The sequence below is a fragment of the Catharus ustulatus genome, chromosome 35, assembly GCF_009819885.2.
Source record: "Catharus ustulatus isolate bCatUst1 chromosome 35, bCatUst1.pri.v2, whole genome shotgun sequence".
Lineage (NCBI taxonomy): Eukaryota > Metazoa > Chordata > Aves > Passeriformes > Turdidae > Catharus > Catharus ustulatus.
Window position 1 is genome coordinate 553,900 of NC_046255.1, and position 16,446 is coordinate 570,345.

A 16,446-nucleotide genomic window follows, 5' to 3' on the forward strand; every position below is an offset into this window, starting at 1 on the left:
CCCATCCCTTTCTCCTCCCAGTATCCAACCTGTCTCACCTGTCCCACCTGTCCCACACCTGTCCCACCTTTCCCACCTGTTCCACACCCATCCCACCTGTCCCACCTGTCGCTCACCTGCCCCACCTGTCCCATACCTGTCCCACCCATCCCACCTTCCCCTCACCTGTCACACCTGTCTCACCTGTCCCACCTCTCCCACCTCTCCCACCTGTCCCTCTCCTGTCTCACCTGTCCCACCTGTCTCACCTGTCCCAACCATCCCACACTTTTCCCCACCTGTCCCACCTGTCCCTCACCCATCCCACACCCATCCCACATCTGTCCCACCCATCCCACACCTGTCTCACCTCTCTCACCTGTCCCTCACCTGTCCCCTGCGCAGGTTACCTGGTGGAGAGGAAGAAGAAGGGCTCCATGCGCTGGATGAAGCTCAACTTCGAGGTGCTGCCGGCGCTGACCTTCGAGTCCACGCGCATGATCGAGGGCGTGCTCTACGAGATGAGGGTGTTCGCCGTCAACGCCATCGGCGTCTCGGCCCCCAGCCTCAACACCCCCCCCTTCATGCCCATCGGTGGGTGGGGGTCTCTGGGGGGGTCTTAGAGGGGATTTGGGGGGGTCTAGAGGGGGTCTCAGGTGGATTTGAGGGGGATTTTGGGGGGTCTCAGGTGGTTTTCGGGAGGTTTGAGGGGGATTTTTGGGGTCCTGGAGGGGATTTGAGGGAGATTTTGGGGGTCCTGAATTGGGTCTGGGGGATCCCAGGTGGATTTGAGGGGGATTTGGGGGGGTTTGAGGGGGATTTGGGGGATCCCAGGTGGGTTTGAGGGGGATTTGGGGGATCCCAGGTGGATTTGAGGGAGATTTTGGGGGTCCTGTAGGAGTTTTGGGGGGATTTAGGGGGTCCTGAATTGGGTCTGGGGGCTCCCAGGTGGATTTAGGGGGTCCTGGAGGGGATTTGGAGGGTCCTGAATTGGGTCTGGGGGGGTCTCAGGTGGATTTGAGGGAGATTTGGGGGGTCTCAGGTGGATTTGAGGGGGATTTGGGGGGATTTAGGGGCTCTGGGATTGGGTCTGTGGGGTCCTGAATTGGGTCTGGGGGCTCCCAGGTGGATTTGAGGGGGATTTTGGGGGATCTCAGGTGGGTTTGAGGAGGATTTGGGGGGTCCTGAATTGGGTCTGGGGGCTCCCGGGTGGATTTGGGGGGTCCTGAATTGGGTCTGGGGGCTCCCAGGTGGATTTTAGGGGTCCTGGGGGGAATTTAGAGGGTCCTGAATTGAGTCTGGGGGCTCCCAGGTGGATTTTAGGGGGTGCTGAATTGGGTCTGGGGGATTTAGGGGATCCTGAATTGGGTCTGGGGGATCCTGAATTGGGTCTGGGGGCTCCCAGGTGGATTTTAGGGGGTCCTGAATTGGGTCTGGGGGTTCTCAGGTCAATTTAGAGGATCCTGAATTCAGTCCCAGGTGAATTTGGGGTGGATTTAGGGGATCCTGAATTGGGTCTGGGGGCTCTCAGGTGGATTTTAGGGGATCCTGAATTGGGTCTGGGGGCTCCCAGGTGGATTTGGGGTTGATTTTTGGGGTCTCCCCCCCGCAGCCCCCACGAGCGAGCCCACCCACCTGGTGCTCGAGGACGTCACCGACACCACGGCCACGCTCAAGTGGCGCCCGCCGGAGCGAGTCGGGGCCGGGGGCATCGACGGATACCTGGTGGAGTGGTGCCGCGAGGGGGGTGAGTGTGCACCCCAAAAACCCCAAATCCCAAAAATCCCAAAAATCCCAAATCCCAAATCCCAAAATTTCCATAGTCCCCGACCCCATAAAACCCAAATCCCACACCCCGGGAATTTGGGGGCATCGACGGCTACCTGGTGGAGTGGTGCCGCGAGGGGGGTGAGTGCCGACCCCAAAAATCCCAAATCTGACCCCAAAACCCAAATCCGACCCCAAAACCCAAATCCCAAATGCACTGACCCCATAAACCCAAAAATCCCATAGCCCCCCGGACCCCAAAATCCCAAATCCGATACCATAACCCCAAATCCCATAGTCCCCGATCTCAAAATCCCAAATCCGACCCCATAACCCCCAAATCCCAAAACCACTGACCCCAAAACCCCAAAAATCCCAAATCCCAAATGCACCGACCCCATAACGCTCTTCCTGACCCCAAAACCCCAAAACCCCATAGGCCCGACCCCAAAACCCCAAATCCGACCCCATAACCTTCAAATCTCATAGCCCCAGACCCCAAAATCCCATAAACCCCTCCCTGATCCCATAACCCCCAAATCCCACATCCCCCGACCCCAAAACCACAAATCCAACACCAAAACCCCAAATCCCAAAAATCCCATAGCCCCCAACCCCCAAAACCCCAAGTCCCATAGTCCCCGACCCCAAAATCCCAAACCCGACCCCATAACCCCAGACACGAACTGGACCCCCGCGAACACGGAGCTGGTGCAGCCCCCAGCCCCATAACCCCAAACCCGACCCCATAACCCCAAACCCGACCCCATAACCCCAAACCCGACCCCATAACCCCCAAATCCCACATCCCCCGACCCCATAACCCCAAACCCGACCCCATAACCCCCAAACCCCACATTCCCTGACCCCATAACCCCAAACCCGACCCCATAACCCCCAAATCCGACCCCAAAACCCCTGAATCCCACATCCCCCGACCCCATAACCCCAAACCCGACCCCATAACCCCCAAAATCCGACATACCCCAACCCCATAACCCAAAAATCCAGAACCTCCCGAACCCCTTAACTTCCTCCCCGACCCCATAACTCCCAAATCCGACCCCATAACACAAATCCGACTCCATAACCCCAAACCCGACCCCATAACCCCCAAATCCGACCCCATAACCCCTGAATCCCACATCCCCCGACCCCATAACCCCAAACCCGACCCCATAACCACAAACCCGACCCCATAACCCCCAAAATCCGACATTTCCTGACCCCATAACCCCAAACCCGACCCCATAACCCCCAAATTCCACATCCCCTGACCCCATAACCCCCAAATCCGACCCCATAACCCCAAACCCGACCCCATAACCCCAAACCCGACCCCATAACCCCCTCCCTGACCCCATAACCCCAAAATCTGACATATCCTGACCCCATAACCCCAAACCCGACCCCAAAACCCCCAAATCCCACACCCCCGACCCCATAACCCCAAATCCGACCCCATAACCCCAAATCCGACCCCATAACCCCCAAATCTGACATCTCCCGACCCCATAACCCCAAATCTGACCCCATAACCCCAAAAACACGACATTTCCTGACCCCATAACCCCAAACCCGACCCCATAACCCCAAAAATCCAGAACCTCTCGACCCCATAATGCCCTCCCCGACCTCATAACCCCCAAATCCCGACCCCATAACCCCCAAATCCCACATCCTCCAACCCCATAACCCAAAAATCCAGAACCTCCCGAACCCCTTAACTTCCTCCCCGACCCCATAACCCCTAAATCCGACCCCATAAACCCCCAAATCCGACCCCATAACGCCCAAATCCCATATCCCCCGACCCCATAACCCCCTCCTCGACCCCATAACCCCAAAAATCCAGAACCTCTCAACCCCATAACCCCCAAATCCGATATCCCCCGACCCCATAACCCTCTCCTCGACCCCATAACCCCCAAATCCGACCCCATAACCCCAAACCCGACCCCATAACCCCCAAAATTCAACATTTCCTGACCCCATAACCCCCTCTCCAACCCCATACCTGAAAAATCCAGAACCTCCCGACCCCATAACCCCCAAACCCGACCCCATAACCCCCAAATCCGACACCCCCCGACCCCATAACCCCAAACCCGACCCCATAACCCCCAAATCCGACCCCATAACGCCCAAATCCCATATCCCCCGACCCCATAACCCCCAAACCCGACCCCATAACCCCCAAATCCGACATTTCCTGACCCCATAACCCCAAACCCGACCCCAAAACCCGCAGACACGACCTGGACCCCCGCGAACACGGAGCTGGTGCAGCGCTGCGGGCTCACGGTTCGGGGTTTGCCCACGGGGGAGAAGCTCCTGTTCCGCGTGGTCGGAGTCAACATCGCGGGGCGCAGCCCCCCGGCCACCATGGCCCAGCCCGTCACCATCCGCGAGATCGTGGGTGAGGGTCCTGGGGGATCCCAAAATTTGGGGGATCCCAAAATTCAGGGGGGGATTCCAAAATTTGGGGGGAATCCCAAAATCCTGGAGAGGATCCCAAAATCCTGGGGGGATCTCAGAATGGTGAGGGGAATCCCAAAATCTGGGGGGGGGGAATCCCAAGAGGGATCTCAAAATCCTGAGGGGGTCCTGAAATCCTGGGGGGAATCCCGAGGGGGATCCTAAAATCCTGGGGGGATCCCAAAATTCGGGGGGATCCCAAAATTCAGGGGGATCCCAAAATTCAGGGGGATCCTGAGGGGGATCCTGAAAATCTTGGGGGGAATCTTGAGGGGAATCCCAAAATTCTGGGGGGATCCCAAAATCTTGGAGGGGATCCTGAGGGGATCCCCAAAATCCAGGGGGAATCCTAGGGGGAATCCCACAGGAATCCCAAAATCCTGGGGGATCCCAAAATTCTAGGGGGAATCCTGAGGAGGGTCCCGAAATCCTGGGGGGAATCTCGAGGAGGATCCCAAAACCCTGGGGGGATCCCAAAATTCGGGGGGATCCCAAAATTCAGGGGGATCCCAAAATTCTAGGGGGAATCCCGAGGGGAATCCCAAAATCCTGAAGGGGTCCCAAATCCTGGGAGGATCCCAAAATCTCAAAATTCTGGGGGGATCTCAAGGGGGATCCCAAAATCCTGGGGGGAATCTCGAGGGGGAATCTCGAAATCCTGGGGGCATCCCAGAATTTGGGGTGTCCCAAAATTCTGGGGGGAATCCTGGGGGGATCCCAAAATCCATGGCCCAGCCCGTCACCATCCGCGAGATCGTGGGTGAGACCCTAAATCCCAGGGGGATCCTAAAATTCGGGGGGAATCCCGAGGGGGATCCCAAAATTCTGGGGGAATCCCGAGGGGAATCCCTAAATGGTGGGGGGGAAATCCCAAAATTCGGGGGGGATCCTAAGTGGGATCCCAAAATCATGGGGGAGTCTAAAATTCGGGGGGAATCCCAAAATTAGGGGGGATCCCATAATCCTGGAGGGGATCCTGAGGGGATCCCCAAAATCCAGGGGGAATCCCAGAGGAATCCCAAAATCCTGGGGGATCCCAAAATTTTTGGGGAATCTCAAGGGGGAATCTTGGAATCGTGGGGGGAATCTCGAGGGGGATCCCAAAATTCTTGGGAGATCCCAAAATTCTGGGGGGATCCCAAAATTCTAGGGGGAATCCCGAGGGGGATCCCAAAATCTGGGGGGGAATCCTGGGGGGGATCCCGAAATTCTTGGGGGAATCTTGAGGGGAATCCCAAAATTCTGGGGGGATCCCAAAATCTTGGAGGGGATCCCGAGGGGATCCCCAAAATCCAGGGGGAATCCCAGAGGAATCCCAAAATCCTGGGGGAATCCCAAAATTCTTGGGGGAATCTCGAGGGGGGATCCCAAAACCCTGGGGGGATCCCAAAATTCAGGGGGATCCCAAAATTCTAGGGGGAATCCCGAGGGGAATCCCAAAATCCTGAAGGGGTCCCAAATCCTGGGAGGATCCCAAAATCTCAGAATTCTGGGGGGATCTCAAGGGGGATCCCAAAATCCTGGGAGGATCCCAAAATTGGAGGGGGATCCCAAAATTCTTGGGGGAATCCTGGGGGAAATCCCAAAATCCATGGCCCAGCCCGTCACCATCCACGAGATCGTGGGTGAGACCCTAAATCCGAGGGGGATCCTAAAATTCGGGGGGATCCCAAAATCCTGGGGGGGGATCCCAAAGGGGAATCCCGAGGGGAATCCCTAAATGGTGGGAGGGGTCCCGAAATGGTGGGGGAATCCCAAAATCCTGGGGGGATCCCGAAATCCTGGGGGGATCCTGGAATGGGGGGAGGGATCCCAAAAATCCTGGGGGGATCCCAAAATTCGGGGGGGATCCCAAAATTCGGGGGGATCCCAAAATTCTAGGGGGAATCCCGAGGGGGATCCCAAAATCTGGGGGGGAATCCTGGGAGGGATCCCGAAATTCTTGGGGGAATCTTGAAGGGGATCCCAAAATCCTGAGGGGAATCTGAGGGGGATCCTGAAATCTTGGGGGGAATCCTGGAGGGGGATCCCAAAATCCTGGGGGGATCCCAAAATCCTGGAGGATCCCAAAATCCTGGGGGGAAATCTCGAGGGGGATCCCAAAATTCTAGGGGGATCCCAAAATTCTTGGGGGATCCCAAAATTCTGGGGGGAATCTCGAGGGGAATCCCAAAATCCTGGGGGGATCCTGGAGTGGTGGGAGGATCCCAAAATTCTTGGGGGATCCCAAAATTCAAGGGGGAATCCTGAGGGGGATCCCAAAATTCTTGGGGGAATCCCGAGGGGGAATCCCAAAATTTGGGGGGAATCCCAAAATCCTGGGGGGAATCCCAAAATCCTGGGGGGATCCCAAAATTCGGAGGGGATCCCGAAATCCTGAGGGGAATCTCGAGGGGAGTCCCAAAATCCTGGGGGGAATCTCGAGGGGGGATCCCAAAATCCTGGGGAATCCCAAAATTCGGGGGGGATCCCAAAATTCTTGGGGGAATCCCGAGGGGGATCCCAAAATCCTGGGGAGAATCCTGGGGGCGACCCCAGAATGGTGGGGGGACCCCAAAATCTTGGGGACGCCCCAAAAACCCAAAAATGGGAGGGGGACCCCAAAAAGGTTGAGGGAGACCCCAAAACGGGAGGGGAGGGACCCCAAAAATTTGTGAAACCTCAAAAAATGGGAAACCCAAAAAATTTGGGGGAGGGGATGAACCGGTAGGGGATGGGGGACCCCAAAATTTGGGAAGACCCCAAAAACCCAAAACAGGAGGAGGGGGAGACCCCAAAAACGGGAGACCCCAAAAATTTGCGAAACTCTCAAAAATTTGGGAAAAACCCCAAAATATTGGGAAAACCCCAAAAATTTGGGGGAGGGGATGAACCGGTGGGGGAGAGGGGGAGACCCCAAAATTGGGGAGACCCCAAAAACCCCAAACAGGAGGAGGGAGAGACCCCAAAAATGGGAGAGGGGAGACCCCAAAAACCCCAAAAACGGGAGACCCCAAAAATTTGCGAAACCCCAAAAATTTGGGAAAACCCCAAAAAAATTGAGAAAACCCCAAAAATTTGGGGGAGGGGATGAACCGGTGGGGGAGAGGGGGAGACCCCAAAATTGGGAAGACCCCAAAAACCCCAAAAATGGAAGGGGGAGAACCTCAAAAATGGGAGAGGGGAGACCCCAAAAACCCCAAAAACGGGAGCGGGGAGACCCCAAAAACCCCAAAAACAGGAGACCCCAAAAATTTGCGAAACCCCAAAAATTTGGGAAAAACCCCAAAAATTTGGGGGAGGGGATGAACCGGTAGGGGATGGGGGACCCCAAAATTGGGGAGACCCCAAAAACGGGGAGGGGGACCCCAAAATGGGAGAGAGGGAGACCCCAAAAACCCCAAAAACGGGAGACCCCAAAAATTTGCGAAACCCCAAAATTTGGGAAAACCCCCAAAAAATTGGGAAAACCCCCAAAATTTGGGGGAGGGGATGAACCGGTAGGGGATGGGGGGGAATCCCAAAATTTAGGGAGACCCCAAAAACCCAAAAACGGGAGCGGGGAGATCCCAAAAACCCCAAAAAACCCCAAAAACGGGAGACGCCAAAAATTTGCGAAACCCCCAAAATTTGGGAAAAACCCCAAAAAATTTGAGAAAACCCCAAAAAATTGGGAAGGGGATGACCCCAAAATTTGGGGAAACCCCAAAACTGGGGGTTGTGACCCCAAAATTGGAAGTTTTGACCCCAAAATGATTTGGGATCCCCCCCCAGAGCGCCCCAAAATTCGGCTGCCCCGGCACCTGCGGCAGACGTACGTGAGGAAGGTGGGGGAGCAGGTGAACCTGGTGATCCCCTTCCAGGTGAGGGGGACGTAAACATTCTATAGGGGGGTGGGGGGTATGGGGGGGATTCAGAGTTATGGGTTTATTGGGGTGAATCAACATTTATAGGGGAATTCAGCTCTATAGGGGAAATTCAGCCCCATAGATTTATTAGGATAATTCAGCTCTATAGGGGGAATTCAGTCCTATAGGAGAAATTTGAGCTATAGGGGAATCAGAGCTATATGGGGGAGTTGGAGATATAGGGGGGACTCAGCCCTATGGATTTATTGGGGTGATTCAGCACCTATAGGGGAATTCAGCTCTATAGGGGAAAATCAGCCCCATAGATTTATTAGGGTGATTCAGCCCCTACAGAGGGAATCAGAGCTATAGGGGAAATCAGAACTATAGGGGAAATCAGAGCTATAGGGGGGATTCAGCCCCATAGATTTATTAGGATAATTCAGCTCTGTAGGAGGGACTCAGCCCTATAGGAGAAATCAGCTCTGTAGGAGAAATCAGCCCTATAGGGTGGAATCAGCTCTATAGGAGAACTCAGCCCTATGGATTTATTGGGGTGATTCAGCCCCCATAGAGGAATTCAGCCCTATAGGGGAACTCAGTCCTATAGGAGAAATCAGCCCTATAGGGTGGAATCAGCTCTATAGGGGAAATCAGCCCTATGGGTTTACTGGAATAATTCAGCCCTGCACAGAGAACTCAGCCCTATAGATTTATTGGGATAATTCAGCCCTAGAGGGATAACTCACCCTATAGGGACAACTCAACCCTATAGAGCCCATAGAGATAACTCAGCCCCATAGGGATAACTCAGCCCTATAGATCTTATAGGGATAACTCCACCCCACAGGGATAACTCAGTCCTGTAGACCCCATAGGGACAACTCAACTCTATAGGGATAACTCAGCCCCATAGGGACAACCCAGCCCCATAGATCCTATAAGGATAACTCAGCCCTATAGGCATAACTCAACCCTAGAGATTTATTGGGATAATTCAGCCCTATAGGGGAACTCAGCCCTATAGACCTCATAGCGACAACTCAACCCCACAGACCCTATAGGAATAACTCAGCCCTATAGGCATAACTCAACCCTATAGATTTATTGGGATAATTCAGCCCTATAGGGACAACTCAGCCCTATAGACCCCATAGGGATAACTCAGCCCTATAGGGATAACTCACCCTATAGGGACAACTCAACCCTATAGAGCCCATAGAGATAACTCAGCCCCATAGGGATAACTCAGTCCTATAGACCCCATAGGGACAACTCAACTCTATAGTGATAACTCAACCCCATAGGGACAACTCAGCCCCATAGATCCTATAAGGATAACTCAGCCCTACAGGGATAACTCAGGCCTATAGACCCCATAGGAACAACTCAACCCCATAGACCCCACAGCCATAACCAAGCCCCGCCCCCTCGGCAGGGCAAGCCCCGCCCCCAGGTCACGTGGACAAAAGAAGGCGCGCCATTGGCCGAGGACGTGCACGTGCGCACGTCGGACCAGGACACGGTGTTCTTCATCCGCGCCGCCAACAGGGGGCACTCGGGGCGCTACGGGCTCAGCGTGCGCATCGAGGGCATGGAGGACACGGCCGAGATGCGCCTGCGCATCGTCGGTAACTGGGAGGGACTGGGAGGGACTGGGAGTGATGGGAGAGGCGATGGGGAACTGGGGGAACCGGGACTGGGCACTGGGATTGGGAACTGGGAGCACTGGGAGTGACTGGGAGTGATGGGAGGGGAACTGGGGGACATGGAGGAACCATGGCTGGGCACTGGGATTGGGAACTGGGAGTGACTGGGAGTGATGGGAGTGATGGGAGGGGAACTGGGGGACATGGGGGAAGTAGGGCTGGGCACTGGGATTGGGAACTGGGAGCACTGGGAGCACTGGGAGCACTGGGCTCAGCGTGCGCATCGAGGGCATGGAGGACACGGCCGAGATGCGCCTGCGCATCGTCGGTAACTGGGAGGGACTGGGATGGAGTGGGAGGGACTGGGATGGACTGGGATGGACGGGGAGTGATGGGGGAACTAGGGCTGGACGCTGGGATTGGGAACTGGGAGTGACTGGGAGCACTGGGAGCACTGGGATAGACTGGAATCAATGGGAGAGGAACTGGGGGATATGGGGGAACCAGGTCTGGGCACTGGGATTGGGAACTGGGAGCACTGGGAGCACTGGGCTCAGCGTGCGCATCGAGGGCATGGAGGACACGGCCGAGATGCGCCTGCGCATCGTCGGTAACTGGGAGGGACTGGGAGGGACTGGGAGTGATGGGAGTGATGGGAAAGGCAATGGGGTACATGGAGGAACTAGGGCTGGGTGCTGGGATTGGGAACTGGGAGCACTGGGAGCACTGGGAGGGACTGGGAGTGACTGGGAGTGATGGGAAAGGCAATGGGGGACATGGAGGAGCCATGGCTGGGCACTGGGATTGGGAACTGGGAGCATTGGGAGCACTGGGATTAACTGGGATGGGCTGGGATCAATGGGAGAAGCAATAGGGAACTGGGGGAACCAGTAACTGGGAGCACTGGGAGGGACTGGGATCAATGGGAGAGGAACTGGGGGACATGGTAGAACCAGGGTTGGGTGTTGGGATTGGGAACTGGGAGCACTGGGAGGGACTGGGAGAGGCAATGGGAGACATGGGGGAATCAGTAACTGGGAGCACTGGGATGGACTGGGGGTGATGGGAAAGGCCATGGGGGACATGTGAGAACCAGGGCTGGGCACGGGGATTGGGAACTGGGAGCACTGGGAGGGACTGGGAGTGACTGGGAGTGATGGGAGAGGCAATGGGAGACATGGGGGAACCAGGGTTGGGCACTGGGATTGGGAACTGGGAGCACTGGGATGGACTGGGAGTGATGGGAGAGGCAATAGGGAACTGGGGGAATCAGTAACTGGGGGCACTGGGAGCACTGGGAGGGACTGGGATGGACTGGGGGACATGGGAGAACCAGGGCTGGGCACTGGGATTGGGAACTGGGAGCACTGGGAGCACTGGGATCAATGGAAGAGGCAATGGGGGACATGGAGAAACTGGGGGAATCATTAACTGGGAGCACTGGGAGTGACTGGGATAGACTGGGATCAATGGGAGAGGCAATGGGGAACTGGGGGAACCAGTAACTGGGAGCACTGGGAGCACTGGGATGGACTGGGAGTGATGGGAGAGACAATGGGAGACATGGGGGAAGCAGGGCTGGGCACTGGGATTGGGAACTGGGAGCACTGGGAGCACTGGGATGGACTGGGAGAAGAACTGGGGGATATGGGGGAACCAGGGTTGGGCACTGGGATTGGGAACTGGGAGCACTGGGAGTGACTGGGATCAATGGGAGAGGCAATAGGGAACTGGGGGAACCAGTAACTGGGAGCACTGGGAGGGACTGGGATCAATGGGAGAGGAACTGGGGGACATGGTAGAACCAGGGCTGGGCACTGGGATTGGGAACTGGGAGCACTGGGAGGGACTGGGAGAGGCAATGGGAGACATGGGGGAATTAGTAACTGGGAGTACTGGGATGGACTGGGGGTGATGGGAAAGGCAATGGGGGTCATGTGAGAACCAGGGCTGGGCACTGGGATTGGGAACTGGGAGCACTGGGAGCACTGGGAGGGACTGAGATGGACTGGGGGAACCAGGTCTGGGCACTGGGATTGGGAACTGGGAGCACTGGGAGCACTGGGCTCAGCGTGCGCATCGAGGGCATGGAGGACACGGCCGAGATGCGCCTGCGCATCGTCGGTAACTGGGAGGGACTGGGAGGGACTGGGAGTGATGGGGGAACCAGGGCTGGGTACTGGGATTGGGAACTTGGAGCATTGGGATGGACTGGGGGTGATGGGAAAGGCAATGGGAGACATGGGAGAACCAGGTCTGGGCACTGGGATTGGGAACTGGGAGCACTGGGAGGGACTGGGAGGGACTGGGGGAATCAGTAACTGGGAGCATTGGGAGCACTGGAATGGACTGGGAGCACTATGATGGACTGGGAGCACTGGGAGAGGCAATGGGGAACTGGGGGAATCAGTAACTGGGAGCACTGGGAGTGACTGGGATAGACTGGGAGTGATGGTAGGTGGTCTGGGGGACATGGAAGAACCAGAGCTGGGCACTGGGATTGGGAACTGGGAGCACTGGGAGGGACTGGGAGTGACTGGGATAGACTGGGAGTGATGGGAGAGGAACTGGGGGAACTGGGGGAACCAGGGCTGGGCACTGGGATTGGGAACTGGGGGCACTGGGAGCACTGGGAGCACTGGAAGTGACTGGGAGGGACTGGGGGAATCAGTAACTGGGAGCACTGGGAGCACTGGGAGGGACTGGGAGTGATGGGAGAGGAACTGGGGGACATGGGAGAATCAGGTCTGGGCACTGGGATTGGGAACTGGGGGCACTGGGAGCACTGGGAGCACTGGAAGGGACTGGGAGGGACTGGGGGAATCAGTAACTGGGAGCACTGGGATGGACTGGGATCAATGGGATAGGAACTGGAGGAACTGGGGGAATCAGTAACTGGGAGCGCTGGGAGGGACTGGGATCGATGGAAGAGGCAATGGGGGACATGGGGAAACTGGGGGAATCAGTAACTGGGAGCACTGGGATGGACTGGGAGAGACTGGGATCAATGGGAGAAGCAATAGGGAACTGGGGGAATCAGTAACTGGGAGCACTGGGAGGGACTGGGAGTGATGGGAGAGGAACTGGGGGACATGGGAGAACCAGGGCTGGGCACTGGGATTGGGAACTGGGGGCACTGGGAGGGACTGGAAGTGACTGGGAGGGACTGGGGGAATCAGTAACTGGGAGCACTGGGAGGGACTGGGATCAGTGGGAGAGGAACTGGGGGACATGGGGGAACCAGGGCTGGGTGCTGGGATTGGGAACATGGGAGCACTGGGATGAACTGGGATGGACTAGGATCAATGGGAAAGGCAGTGGGGGACATGGGAGAACCAGGGCTGGGCACTGGGATTGGGAACTGGGAGCACTGGGAGGGACTGGGAGGGACTGGGGGAATCAGTAACTGGGAGCATTGGGAGCACTGGAATGGACTGGGAGCACTATGATGGACTGGGAGCACTGGGAGAGGCAATGGGGAACTGGGGGAATCAGTAACTGGGGGTGACTGGGATCCATGGCAGAGGCAATGGGGGACATGGGGGAACCAGGGCTGGGCACTGGGATTGGGAACTGGGAGCACTGGGATGAACTGGGATGGACTGGGATCAATGGGAAAGGCAGTGGGGGACATGGGAGAACCAGGGCTGGGCACTGGGATTGGGAACTGGGAGCACTGGGAGCACTGGGAGCACTGGGAGTGACTGAGATCACTGGGAGAGGCAATAGGGAACTGGGGGAATCAGTAACTGGGAGTACTGGGAGTTACTGGGATCAATGGGAGAAGCAATAGGGAACTGGGGGAATCAGTAACTGGGAGCACTGGGATCGATGGGAGGGGAACTGGTGGAACTGGGGAATTTTTGGGATATTTTTGGGATATTTTATGGCATTTTTGGGATATTTTAATGGATATTTTACTGTATTTTTGGGATATTTTTAGGGCATTTTTGGGATATTTTTGGGATATTTTTGGGATATTTTTAGGGCATTTTTGGGATATTTTTGGGATATTTTTAGGGTATTTTGGGGGATTTTTTTTGCTATTTTGTGGATATTTGAGGAATTTTTTTTGCTATTTTTTTGCTATTTTTGGGGATATTTTGGGGATATTTTTAGGATATTTTTGAGATATTTTTTTGCTATTTTGGGGATATTTTTGGGGTGTCCCTGAGATGTTTTTCCCCCTCCCCAGAGAAGCCAGGGCCCCCCAAGAAGGTGCAGGTGAAGGAAGTTTGGGGCTTCAACGCCCTGGTGGAGTGGGAGCCGCCCGAGGACGACGGCAACGCCGAAATCACCGGGTACACCGTGATGAAAGCCGACAAGAGAACCATGGTGAGGGGCACAAAGGGACAGGGGGACCTCAAAAATTGTCACAGGGACCCAAAATATTCACTGGGAGTTCAAAAATATTGAATAGACATCCCCCAAACCCCCTCAGGACCCCCAAAAAAACACTCAGGACCACTCAAAGTCCCCCAAAAGCCACTCAAGACCCACTCAAGACCCCCTAAAAACCACTCAGGAACCCCTAAAAACCTCTCACAGACCCCCCAAAATCCACTCAGGACCCCCCAAAAAACCACTCAGGACCCCCCAGAAAACACTCACGAGCCCCTCAAGACCCCCTAAAAACCACTCAAGACCCCCAAACTCCCCCCAAAAACCATTCAGGACCCCCTCAAGACCCCCCAAAAACCACTCAAGACCCCCCAAACTCCCCTCAAAAACCACTCAGGACCCCCCAAAAACCACTCAAGACACCCCCAAAACCATTCAAGACCCCCTCAGAACCCCTCTCAGATCCCCTAAAACTACTCAGGACCCCCCAAAAAACACTCAGGACCCCCTCAAGACCCCCCAAAAACCACTCAGAGCCCCCCCAAACCCCCTCACACCCTCCCAAAAAACACTCAAGACCCCCCAAAACCCCCTCAAAATCCCCTGACAACCACTCAGGACCCCCCAAAACCACTCAAGATCCCCCCAAACTCCCCCTAAAAACCACTCAGAATCCCACAAAAACTACTCAGGACCCCCTAAACTCCCCCTAAAAACCACTCAAGACCCCCTAAAAACCACTCAGGAACCCCCAAACGCCCCCCAAAAACCCCTCAGGACCCCCCAAACTCCCCCCAAAAAACAATCAGGACCCCCTAAAAACCCCCTCAGAGCCCCCCCAAAACCACTCAGGACCCCCTGAGAAACCCCCAAAACCACTCAGGGCCCCCCAAAACCCCCTCAAGAATCCCCCAAACTCCCCCCAAAACCCCCTCACAACTCCCCAAAAACCACTCAGGACCCCCCGAAAAACCACTCAGGACCCCCTGAGAAACCCCCAAAACCACTCAGGACCCCCCAAAACCCCCTCGGGACCCCCTCAGAGCCCCCCAAAAAACACTCAGGACCCCCCAAATTCTCTTTTCCCCCAGGAATGGTTCACAGTGTACGAACACAACCGGCCCCTGCACTGCAAAACCCCCTCAGAGCCCCCCAAAAACCACTCAAGACCCCTTCAGAGCGCCCCAAAACCCCCTAAAAACCACTCAGGACCCCCCTAAAAACCACTCAAGACCCCCCAAACTCCCCCAAAACCCTCTCAAGACCCCCTCAAGATCCCCTAAAAACCACTCAGGACCCCCTCACACCCTCTAAAAACCCCTCCAAAACCCCCTAAAAACCACTCAGGACCCCCCAAACTCCCCCCAAAAATCACGCAGGGACACCTCAAGACCCCCAAAACCCACTCAGGACCCCCCAAATTCTCTTTTTTTTCCCCAGGAATGGTTCACGGTGTACGAACACAACCGGCCCCTGCGCTGCAAAACCCCCTCAGAGCCCCCCCAAAACCACTCAGGACCCCCCAAAAACCACTCAGGACCCCCAAAAACCACTCAAGACCCCTCAAACTCCCCTCAAGACCCTCTCAAGACCCCTAAAAACCACTCAGGACCCCCCAAACTCCCCCCAAAAACCCCTAAAATCCATTCAAGACCCCTCAGAGCTCCCCAGAAATCACTCAGGAGCCCCTCAGAACCCCCCAAAACCCCCTCATACCCTCCCCAAAAATCACTCAGGACCCCCAAACTCCCCCCAAAAACCACTCAGGACCCCCTAAAAACCACTCAGGACCCCCCGAACTCCCCCCAAAAACCCCTCAGGACCCCCCCAAACCCCCCAAATTCTCTTTTTTCCCCCAGGAATGGTTCACGGTGTACGAGCACAACCGGCCCCTGCGCTGCACGGTGTCGGAGCTGGTGATGGGGAACGAGTACCTGTTCAAGGTGTTCAGTGAGAACCTGTGCGGGCTCAGCGACAAGGCCGGGCTGTCCTGCAACACGGCTGTGATTCCTAAAGCGGGTACGTGGAATTTGGGGGGAATTTGGGGTCATTTTAGGGTCGTTTTGGGGGGTTTGGGGGGGTTTGGGGGCTGTCCTGCAACACGGCTGTCATCCCCAAAGCGGGTACAGGAAATTTGGGGGGAATTTGGGGGTTTGAGGGGATTTTGGGGGGATTTGGGGTCATTTATATTTATATTTATAATTTATAATTTACATTTATATTTATATTTATATTTATATTTATATTTATATTTATATTTATATTTATATTTATATTTATATTTATATTTATATTTATATTTATATTTATATTTATAATTTTAATTTATATTCATATTTATATTTATATTTATTATTTATTTTTATATTTGTATTTACATTTATCTTTATCTTTATATTTATTAT

At 55.3% G+C, this 16,446-nt stretch overlaps 1 protein-coding gene across 1 annotated transcript in view; it reads left to right on the top strand.

Moving 5' to 3' along the window:
* Positions 1-16,446, top strand: part of MYBPC2 (myosin binding protein C2) — a 73,382-nt gene that overhangs the window by 50,639 nt on the left and 6,297 nt on the right. Inside the window, exons 20-26 of the mRNA XM_033084021.1 lie at positions 385-573; positions 1,592-1,726; positions 3,998-4,165; positions 7,978-8,066; positions 9,490-9,682; positions 13,896-14,035; positions 15,901-16,060. Of these exons, the coding sequence (XP_032939912.1) occupies positions 385-573; positions 1,592-1,726; positions 3,998-4,165; positions 7,978-8,066; positions 9,490-9,682; positions 13,896-14,035; positions 15,901-16,060 (1,074 nt within the window). The remainder of the gene's footprint in view (positions 1-384; positions 574-1,591; positions 1,727-3,997; positions 4,166-7,977; positions 8,067-9,489; positions 9,683-13,895; positions 14,036-15,900; positions 16,061-16,446) is intronic.